This window comes from Neltuma alba, unplaced genomic scaffold, assembly GCF_004799145.2.
Source record: "Neltuma alba isolate B1F8T4 unplaced genomic scaffold, ASM479914v2 tig00012036_pilon, whole genome shotgun sequence".
In the NCBI taxonomy this organism is placed as follows: Eukaryota; Viridiplantae; Streptophyta; class Magnoliopsida; order Fabales; family Fabaceae; genus Neltuma; species Neltuma alba.
Genome location: NW_021636601.1, coordinates 519590 through 531509, shown reverse-complemented (window position 1 = coordinate 531509; position 11920 = coordinate 519590). Strand labels below are relative to the sequence as shown.

Below are 11920 nucleotides of genomic sequence, written 5' to 3'. Positions count from 1 at the left end.
GGTGATCCGAGCTTCGCGAGTTGTGGAGGTGTCCTGCGAAAAGAGGAAGGTGAGTGGATTTGTGGTTTTGCCCAAGACTTGGCTTTTGTGGCGTGATAGAAGCAGAAAGCTGGGGGATTTTGAAAGGGCTTACCTTGGCTTGGAATAGAGGCTTTCTTAAGATCATCATGGAAACTGACTCTGAAATTCTGGCTAAGCGATTGAAGGGCGAAGAAACTGCTGGTTTCGTTGATGGGGTCCAAAGAGGAATATTGGAGCTTTTGGAACGTGACTGGACTGTGAGGATCTGCAAGATTGGGAGAGATCTGAACGTTTGTGCTGATGTTTTGGCGAAATGGGGTTTGAAATCTGACAATGTAGGCAGAATCTGGGAAGAAGTTCCAGAGTGGTTGCGTGTTCAGTTCGAGAAAGACAAAGGAAATATGCTGACTTCGACTCACGGGATTGATGAAGGCTAGGTGTTTTTGTTCCTTTGGGCCTTAGGCCTCTTTCTTTCACCAAAAAAAAAAAAAAGGTAATATATGCCAATCAAATGTATTTAACAATGTTAGCTTAATAGATATATCTCTATTCTACTAACATACTATCTATTTAATCCATATATTTTAGGTCTAGCATGATTTTACCCAAATTCTACAATCAAAGTAGCTTTCTCAAACATCAATTAATTGAGCAAATCTATCTAAATGGTGATCGAGCACTTAGAAGTATTAGATTCAAGGCAAAACCAGCACATAGATACCATTAACACTAAGAGAAGATCATAAAATGAGTTTCAACCCATACCATGGCTCAAGTAATCCTAAAACAAAAGGTTTAGGTGCTCATAATAAGAAAAGAGCAAGAAATATCTATAACTTCCATGTCCATATCAGAAAATGAGAGAAAAATGAAGAGAAGTTTAGAAAAAATTAAGAAAGAGGACCAAATCTCTTCAATCATTTAATCCCAATCTCCAAAACCTTCAAGATTCCCAAGCCCTAGCACTATACAGCTCTCAAGGCACTGCTCCAGGTCGTTCTCTCTGTTCCTAGGTTGAATGTCGAATTCCCTCTCTGCCCTAGCCCTAATATGCTGTAAATTCAAAGCACAGTGTTTTGCTAAAATTTAAACTTCGTTGCGGTAAAGCTTCCTTTGCTGAGGTAAAGGTGCTCTCATAACTTTTTATTTTCTTTGTTTGGGTCTAGAATTCATAAAAAATGAAGCACTATCAACCAAACCTTTGATTACTTAATTTCTTTTAAGAAAAAATGATAGAAAAATATTTATTGAATTTTAAAAAGATAAACAAATCATGCTAACTACTTTTCTAATATTTTTGACTACTTTTATAATGATTCTGACAAGTCAAAATCTGTCAAAAATCACCTATTTATCATTTCAAAATTCAATAAGTATTTTTCTGTCATTTTTTCCCTCTTTTAAATAAGTCTTGAATTTATCATAAACGATATCAAGATGACTCACTTTTAAATGCAGTGATAAATGAAAAATGATAAAATATTGGGAGTCAAGTATTGTCCACGTTAAGGGACTTATTAAAGCTAAATTACAAGTATAAAGTTTGAAACAAAAAAATATAAATAAATAATTAGAAGTGTAAAGATTGAAGATTTGTGCTTACATTAGAAGAATAGTCCAAGGCTTAAGCAAAATAAATCAGCAAAGATCAAGGAGAAAGGAGGAGGAGGAGGAGCAAAACATTAGGCACTTTTACGAAGGTTATTAGAACTAAATTAAAAAGACAAATAAGTAGAAGTATAAATATTAAAAAAAGTTGAATATTCAAATAACGTAAATGAACAATATAAGGAAAACATGAAAAAATTGATGAAGAGAACGAGCTAATGGCCAAGTAAAGCAACGTGAGTATCACCTTAAAAAAAAAAAAAAAACTATAGCAACGTGAGTCACTTCGGATTTTTTTATAAAAAGCCTAATATATTATGTATATGGGAAAAAAATTTACTTTTTAGTTCTTCAATTTTTAATTCACTTATAACCCGATTCTTTAATTATGACCCGATATGCCTTGATCCCTAAATTTTTGACTCCCTGCTCTTTTCACTTTTTTAAACAATATGTGTCTGCCCAACACTAATTCAGTCATCCAACGTCCCAAAAAAAAAAAAAAAAAGATTCCGTGTCACGTGGAATTTATATAAAATTGAAAAGAAACATCATGCAGATTAACTTCGGAAAAACTCCTCCGAAAAGGTTTACCTGCAACTAACTGCAGAGCCTAGTGGAAGACTCCTCCATTTGGATCATGTGAAAAGTTGATATAAGTAACTGTACTCAAAGTCCTTAATTATTAGTTCCTAATTAGAAAAAATTTCTGCTTCTGTGGAATTTAAAGTTCATCTTAAAGCATTGATGGGTCATTTTGAAACTAATTACGTAGAACTGAACTATCATTAAACTTAATATGTTAAGTGAAAGAGTAAACTTCGTTAATCAAATTCTATACGCAAATGAAATCACACAGAGTCCATTATACTATACAGCAAATTCACCAATGAGGATGAGAAAGAGAGAAGAGGGGAGTGCTCAGGAGAAGTTACTCAAAATCACCCGTGTGCAAAACTGACTCTCTCAATTTACATAAACACATGACTCACGTATGAGAAATTATTACAATTTAAATTTTAAATCAATAGGGTAAAACTTCCTCTTTCCACCCATGTGCTTTTCTTTAGTAGCATATAAGCCCCACCTACATTGGGCTTGGACTGAACTGGGTACATTCCAGCAGATACCTACACATGCGCTTACGTAATTTTTTAACTGATTGTGAAATGTTTTTGTCCAGGGAAGATATGAGTACACTTACGGGGGCATTATGTAAATACTTGTTTTGCAATCTTCCGCCCCATCCAGCGGGGTTACTACTCCGTAGTGTGAAAGATGTACTTCGTCTGTTGATGGATGGGACTTATTCCATCGGAATATGGGGGGTTCCAGGTATTGGTAAAACTACTTTTGCCAGAGCTATTTACGATAGAATTTGTGGCAGGTTTGAGAGAAAAGGTTTCCTTGCAAATATCAATGATGAATGGCAAAAAGATAAGGTCTAGTTCATCTACGACAGCAACTTATTTCAGTTGTTTTCGATACAGAACTTGATATGCTTCATGATGTTAAGATGGGAGCCAGTCAAATGAAGGAGGCACTGTCCAATAAAAGTGTGCTGGTAGTGTTTGATGATGTGAATCATATAGACCAACTCATAGCATTATGTGGAAGTAGGGATCTGTGCTTCGGCAAAAGGAGTTTAGTACTTGTTACGTCAACAAGTAAGGATCTAATTCTTGGCCTCGGACTCTACTTTTATGAAATGAAGGCGCTGGATGAGAGTGAGTCTCTTGAGCTTTTCAGCTGGCATGCATTTAAGAAATCTAGTCCAACAGATGATTTCATGTCTCTATCAGGGAAAGCAATAAATTTTTGTGAAGGACTATCGTTAGCTCTTGAAGTTATTGGCTCTCTTTTGCTTAATAGGACAAAAAAAGAGTGGAATAATGTGTTGAAGAAATTGAGAGGAATTCCTCGTGGTCAAATACAAGAGAAGCTCAAGATAAGCTTGAATTTTTTAACCGATTCAGAGAAAGATTTATTCTATAATATAGCTTCCTTTTATGTGGGTCTAAATAAACATGATGTTACACAATTGTTAAAGGGCTCAAAATTTCCTGTAGAAAAGGCAATGCATGAGATTACAGAGCAGGGACTTGTAAAAGTTGATATGAGTGATAAGCTTGATGTTCATCATTTGTTGCGAGAGATAGGAAGAGAAATAAGTCCTAAAAAGATAAAGCATGAATATACCTATGATGTATTCCTGAGTTTTAGAGGTGAAGATACACGTAAATCTTTTACTACTCATCTTTGCACTGCTTTAAAGAAAGCAGCTATTGAGGTCTTCATGGATGAAGAGGGGATTAGAAGGGGTGAAGCCATTTCTTCCTCTTTACTGCAAGCAATTGAAAGTTCAAGAATGTCGATAATTATATTCTCGAAAAATTATGCTGGTTCTTTTCACCAAAAAATTATGCTGGTTCTAGTTGGTGTTTACAACAATTAGAGAAAATCATGGAGTGTCACAAAACAACTCATCAAGAGGTCTTACCAATATTTTATGATTTGCAACCATCTGAAGTTCGTAAACTACAAAATATTTTTGTAGAAGCATGGAAAAGACTCACACTAAGAAACTCAACTAGCAAAGTGAAGAAATCGATGATCAATTGGAAGAGAGCACTCATTGAAGCTGCGAATATATCTGGGTGGGACATGCATGAATGGAGGTAAATCTGATTACCATTCTTTTTCAGTCAACAAGTTTGATTATCTTTTGCTTGTTACTATGTGACATCGTTAAATTCCTTAATTTCCTATTGGTGATCTGCGCTTCTATATATGAAAACAATGTCATTGGGAAAAGAAAATACTTGGTTGTAATCAAGCTGCTTACTCTTACAAATCACACAATGAGCACTGAATGAATCTTAAAAAGAAAGGTTTTTGTAATTTTCTTACAGAAGATGCGTCAAAAGAAGGGTTTGAATTTAGGTCATGCATAACAAATACCTTTAAACAAATTTTAGCTAACATCTATGTTAAGAGGAAATTGAGAATTGTTAGTCTCCAAGCTTAATAATTAAACGCCAAGATTGATCCTGATATAAATGTAACTTGTTTTTGCCAGAACTGAAACGGAGTTGATTGACGATGTGGTTGAAACTATAACAATGAAGCTAGACAACAAAGATTTGTTTGTTGCTCATCACCCAGTGGGAGTGGAGCCTCGTGTGCAAGATATCATCAAGCTGCTGATTAATAAATCAAATGAGGTTATCATAGCAGGGATATGGGGGATGGGTGGGATTGGCAAGACCACTATTGCTAAAGCGATCTTCAACGAAATTGGTCAAACATTTGAAGGAAAGTTTTTCCTCTCAAATGTGAGGGAAGTGTAGAAGCAAGATAATGGTCAAGTTTATCTTCAAAAACAAATTCTTTCAAGCATCTTTAATGCAAGAAGAGTGAAGCTCACAAGTATAGAAATGGGGACAACTCTAATCAAGAAAATGCTTTGTAAGAAAAGAGTACTTATTGTTCTTGATGATGTAAATAATGATGATCAGTTGAAAGCTTTATGCGGAAATCATGAATGGTTTGGTCGAGGTAGTAGAATACTCATCACTACTAGAGATGAACGGCTACTCAAGATCCTTGGAGTGGAAGATCATAAGATATACAACATGAAAGAAATGAATGATAGTGAATCTCTTGAGCTTTTTAGTTGGCATGCGTTTAAGCAACGATTCCCTAAAAGAGATTGTGTTGAATTTTCAAGGAGGATAGTTTCTTACTCAGGAGGTTTACCGCTAGCTCTTGAAGTTCTTGGCTCCTATTTATTTGATAGGGAAGCATTGATATGGGACAGTGTTCTAGAGAAACTACAACAAATTCCAAATGATAAAATACATGAAAAGCTAAAAATAAGTTATGAGGGTTTGAGTGACCAAACAGAGAAAGATATATTTCTTGATGTATGTTGTTTTTTTATTGGGAAGGACAAAAGTTATGCTACACAAATATTAAATGGTTGTGGACTTAATGCTGATATTGGAATTATTCGTCTGGTAGAGAGGAGCCTCATAAAAGTTGGCAAGAAAAATAAGCTTGATATGCATGACTTACTACGTGATATGGGAAGACATATCATTCGTGAGCACTCACCAGAGGATCCTGAGAAGCGGAGCAGATTATGGTCTCATGATGATGTGCTAGATGTGCTAAGAAATTGCACGGTGAGAATGTCTCTCAATGACTTGTATTGTTTAATTTATGTTGTTTTTTCATTATCGTTTTGCAGTTCCATTTTTTAGTTAACTATTGCGTGTTCAAACATTTATCATATTGCTTGTTTATTGTATATGTTATGTTTCGGTAACTGAAATATCATTTATTTTTATTTCCCGTTATTTCTACTTTAATAGGGAACAATAGCGATTAAGGGATTGGCTTTAAACATGTCAGCAAACAATTAGGATCATTGAGTGCCCAAGCATTTGAGAACATGAAGAAGCTTCGTTTGCTCCAACTTGATCATGTACAACTTACTGGAGACTTTGGTTATCTATCAAAGGACTTAAGATGGCTGTGCTGGCATGGATTTCCCTTAGAAAACTTGCCAACAAATTTAAGTCTCGAAAAGATAGTTGCCATAAACTTAAAGTGGAGTAATCTCACAAAAGTATGGGAGAAAAGCCAGGTATTTACAATGAAATTTTCAAATTAAACACTAGCAGCAATTGTCATGTTAATTTGTTTCCATATATTTTATTCTTTCCATTCATTATGTCTATTTGTTTTAAAATGTTCTCTTGGTGCAGAGGCTAGAGTGGTTGAAAATTCTCAATTTGAGTCATTGTCATCATTTGACAAAGCCACCTGATTTTTCGAAGTTACCATATCTTGAAAAGCTAATACTCAAAGATTGTCTGCTTGTGTCTTCGATTCACCCCTCCATTGGAGATCTTAAATATATTGTTCTGTTAAATTTAAAGGACTGCAAAGACCTTAATCATCTCCCAAGAGGTATATATAACTTAAAATCTTTGAAAACTCTCAATCTTTCTGGTTGTTCAAAGATTGAAAAGGTGAAAGAAGACATTGGGCAAATGGAATCCTTGACAACTTTGGTGGCAAATCAAACTTCTATTACACAAGTTCCCTCCTCATTAGTGAGAATGAAAAGTATTAAATTTGTGTCACTATGTGGCTTCGAAGGATTATCGCGCGATGTACTTCCATCGATTGTTATGTCTTGGATGTCACCGACAGTTCATTCGAAGTCCCTCCTACGAGCATTTACGATCATGCCATCTTTAATCAAGGGCCTATCACATCCTTTATTTTCCAGAAGCCGTGTAGTATTAGAAGCAAGACCCAGCACATCTCAAGATTCATGTGGAACTGAAGGGTTAATTGTTTTTCAAGAGAAATCTCACATGGAAAGGTTAGAGACATTCATGAGTTCTTTAACTATCCATTTAGGTGGATTCAACAAGGTTATGGATGCACTTTTAAAGAGTATTTCACAGGTAATTTCTTTAGAAACCATCATGAATGTATTTTCAATTAAATCAGCATGACGATTTTCATTAGTGTGAGCATTATACTACTATATTTCCTCTGTTCTCAATTCTTTTCTTGGTTCATAGATTAGGGATGGAGTGACGGAAGGTTTAACTATTCTCAGCTTCCTCAAGATAATTATCCTGATTGGCTATGTTTTGAGAGTGAAGGATCTTCTGCATCATTTAAAATGCCTCGAGTTGTTGGTTGCTTTGATAGGAATGGTAATCTATATTATCTATTCGTCTTCTCAAGATAGCATGGCATCCGTATGTCCTGTTGGCCTCATGATAAAGAATTTCACAAGGGGTACTATTGACTTTTACAAGAGAGATGATGCAGCGACTTCTGCTGATGATGACTGGCACAAAATAATACTTAATCTAGAGCCTCATAATGAGGTGGAAATTATAGTCAATTTTGCCCAGAAGCATATTGTGAAGAAGACTTTAATCTATCTGGTATGCGATGAAGGAACTACACTAAGTCTCACTCGATAATGTTAAAGCATTGGTAAGAAGGCAGGTTTGTAATTTTTTTCCCCTAAATTGGGATTGTCGTATGTATACATTTGCATGTGTTTACTCTGAAAAAAGTTTTAATATTTCTTTCTATGCATATAATATTGCAGGGCTTCATTAAAAGGAAGAAGAGGTGAAGAATGACAGGTAGAAGGTTGTAGGTTACGGCACTCGTCTTTTTTTCTTTTTGAACTTTACGTTTTTATTTGTTGAGCAAAACAGCAAAAGAAAAGATCAAGAAAAAGTCTGTGTTTAAAAATTTTATTGATCAGAATGACCTAAATTTGAATATAGGTGTTTTCTATGAATCCTTTATAATATTAGTATTTAGATTATTTTGGCCAACAAAATTTTTAAAAAGGGATTTTTCACCAATTTTTTGGGGGAAAAATTAAAATCGTTACCATGTATTATCTGTCACTATCCTGTCCTCAACTTTTGTCATTGGCATTTGGCAATTTGGCATCATTATGATTTATTTCACGGCACGGACGTCATGCAGGACCCACTTGTCTAGAAAATACTTCTTCGTTTTTAAATGTTAATTGGGCTTTGTTTTTGAATGACCCAAAACCTTGACCCATTAACCTAAATCCTTACCCACCCAGTTAAATTAATAACCTATTTCACATTTAATTTCATTTCTAAATTGACTTGGTACATTTGAAAAAGTAAGAGTCGAATAATCTCTGGAGTTTGAGTTCAAAGAGTATGGTCTTGGTTTAATATCTTTCATATTGATTTGTCTGCATCTGTATGATTTATCGTTTAATGAGTATTTCGGTTTTTGATCCATCGCAGGGGAATTAAAGGAGCTGAAATTAAAGTATGGTCTTGGTTTATAAGATGGGTGATTTTTGTAAGCCCCTGATCTAATCTTGCTGTTATCATAATCTTTAATTTCATATGAATTCTTGTACCATGACGAGATACTAATTAAAATCAATGTTTGTTTTTATGATGTATTGAAATAAGGAATTGAAACTCTTGGCTGAAAATATATACGGTGCTGGACCATTGATATATGGAGATGCAAAATCAAACGTTGGGATAATAGGTAAGTTGTGGTTACTACACACACACACACACACACACACGAAAATTCTGACTGTGATTATTGTGTTAATTCATGAAAAAAAAGGGTATTAGCCCTCAGTCCTTAATATAAAAAGCTAATTGACTAATTTGATTAGATTAAGAAAATTAATCTTGTTATTTATAATAAATATGTGTTGTCTTTCCTAAATACCCTTGTTAATAATGTATATTAGTTAGAACTACTATTTAATAAAACATTTAATATGTGCAGCTATTATGAGGATTACCTTGGAAAAAAGAAGATAAATATGAGAGATAAAATAAATTGAAGTCTTATATTTAGGACCAAATTAAATGTCAAACTAGTTCACACATTAAGTGCAGGAGGTAGTACCTACTAATTGCTGCAAAATAATCCCTTAAAGGCTTAAACTACTCTTTGATCATGCATATCTACCAGGCATAGATGCTTGTGTTTTCATGCTTGAGTTGCTATTATGTAAGCACGAAAGTGGTCTTTAATTAGTTACTGACTTGAACTACGCTCTCTCTCTCTCTCACGCGAATATAGGCATTAAGAGTTAATTATAGGATCCATATATACGTCAAATATAATCGCAAATGGCTCAGGGGAAAGCAAAGGAAGAGAAGGATGGGACGTTATCCTTGATCAGAAGAATTCAAGTTATGAAGGTGAACCAAGATCATTAAGCAGGGATCAGTAGTTATGTTCCTCTTGACTGAAAGATTTTTAGCTTCTTGTAATGATCACAAGTCCTTGGGAGAGACATAAGGGCTCTGTTCTATGCTGACTATGCGTGGTAGTTACAAAGATTTTAGGATGATCACAAAATTTTTTAATTTAATGAGTAACTCAATGGGGGAGGAAAGAAATTGAAAAAATTTTCATTATATATTAAATACATAAATTAACTAGAAAACCAGTAGATTTTACTTAATTTGTTAATAGAAATATTTAGCAATCACCACGTACGGATATATATTCAGTTGAAAATAGCAGTGGTTTCATGCGTGGTTATTGTATTCTGAAGTAATCAGGAAGCCTCAAAACAATAGGTGCCAAATATTAAATAACCTCGATAATTTTCATTCATACTTTCAGCAGTCAGTAGAAGAGCCTGAGAAATATTCATGCATGGATTCATTAATTTCTTTTTTTTTAGATAATGCAATCATAGGTGACATTTGCATTTAATGTTAATTTGATTGACGTGCAGGATCTCATTCTCACTCACCTTTTGAAAGCTTTAAATGGTTGCTAACAAGAGACAAAAGTGGAAGACACAGCGAGTTGAAATCACCTATGTTTAGAATCCCTTGTCTATCAATTCTTCATCTCAAGAAACATATTCCCTCCCGTCGTTTTTATAGCATTCTTTTAATTAAATTACGTAATTTGAGAAATTAGTTAAAGTTAATTAAAAAGAATAAATATGTAAAAATTGAACCCATTTTTTTCCTAATATGTCCTCATTTAATAAGGAAGTAAATAAGAGAGGGAAATACTAATAATGAGATAGAGGAAGAAAAAATATGTAATATGAGAAAAAGATAGCTGGCAAGGGAAAAAAAAAAAAGAAAAAGATAAGGAGAGAGCACAGAAAATTAATTAGGGACAAAAGCAATAAAAACAGATTTAATGTTCAGATAATTCTAAATAGAATTTTATTTAAAAAAACTAATTTAAATTTTGAGATGTTATAAAAATGAGCCAAAGGGAGCATCTTAAAATCTAGTTCCCACCTCGCCTTACTTTTCTTACTTTTCATCTCCTTCACATGCACAAGACTTCGGCTTCCCCACAAGTATTGTGACTTCGATGTTATACGTATTTAGATAAATCCCATTTAATGCTGACACAGACGTTTAGTACCATGGAGCAAATACTGGGGAAATCTTTAGAATTACGTATATGTCTTTTTAAAGTGAACTTATTTCACCCAAAAAAGAAACAGGTTTAAGGTGAATCTAGGATATGGAGTTTTTTTAATACAAAAAAAAAATTATGTGAGTTGGGTCCGAGGGCTTACCAAAGTCAAGACATCCCTGTAGGCTTAACAAATACTTACAGAGGTACTTATAGATTATCTATCAATAAGATCTTCACATTCGTAATGAGATTCGAACTCATGGCCTTATCTGTTCTGAATCGACTCCTTATCAATTGAACCAACTATTGTGAGTTAGAATCTCAAATTGAAGGTATAAATACAATTAATGATACAGGTCTTGAGTGGAATGGACTAGGCCAGTGGGAGTATGGGCTAGATATGAAATAACTATTGTCAAAGCCTTTTGAGTATGAGAAAAAGGGAGGTGCCATAGGGAGAGTTTTTCCTCCTTTGATTTTCCGAATTAGAGATAAAAGTGTTCAGGGGATAGGAGGGGACAAAAACAATCCTGTACAGGATGGCTTTTTCATTCTGTGTCAGGACGGAACATAACTGGGACGAGACAGGGACATCCCATCTTTTTTTTTAAATTCTTTTTTGTTTTTTAAATTGAAAACTAACTATACGTGAAATGTAGGAACTTATAATAAAAACTATATGAAGAAAATAGATAAAAATAAGAAAACAATGACAAAAAAAATATTTTTTTGGTAATCTTGAGAGGCAAAAAATAAACAAACTTAAAATGTGCACCACAAAAATATTATGTAACCCATACAAAACAACTTATAAATAGATAATAATATAACAATTGATAAATAACATTATTCAAATACTATTACAATGATAAATAAAATAAATTTATAACAATAAAAAAAATAAAAGATAATATATTGGGACAAGATTGAGATGAGACACTCCCGTCTTGCGTCCTGTCCTGTCCTATCCCCTTATGAGAACTTTTAAGACAGGACTGTCCCATCCCAAAATGATGGGGACAGGGATAGGATGCTAGGACGGAATACAGTTGAACACCTCTAATCAGAGATTGTCGGTTCTATATGGAGTAACAAAAAAGGAGGGGCAGTGGGTATGCGTAATAGATGCTTAAATAGATGTGTTTGGGTTATACTTATTTCATTCTTGATGGATTAGAGCCCAAACCTGTTAGTGTAAAGAGTTGGAGATAGTTTTATTTTGGTTCAATAATATAGGAAAATAAGTTAATATTTTAGTAATCATGAGGGAGTTACTTTTATGAGATTTTATCTGGATCATGGGAATCAGTTTTTAATTAAGACG

At 34.0% G+C, this 11920-nt stretch overlaps 2 protein-coding genes across 2 annotated transcripts; both read left to right on the top strand.

Moving 5' to 3' along the window:
* The first annotated feature begins 3145 nt into the window (after positions 1-3145).
* Positions 3146-4084, top strand: LOC114721438 (TMV resistance protein N-like). Its single transcript, XM_028907257.1, has one exon. The coding sequence runs from the start codon at positions 3146-3148 to the stop codon at positions 4082-4084; it is 939 nt and encodes a 312-aa protein (XP_028763090.1).
* A 982-nt stretch (positions 4085-5066) lies between these two features.
* On the top strand, positions 5067-6056 carry LOC114721437 (TMV resistance protein N-like). The gene is made up of 2 exons (XM_028907256.1): positions 5067-5816; positions 6006-6056. Exons 1-2 carry the CDS (start codon positions 5067-5069, stop codon positions 6054-6056), a joined length of 801 nt encoding a protein of 266 aa, XP_028763089.1.
* Positions 6057-11920: the final 5864 nt, after the last annotated feature.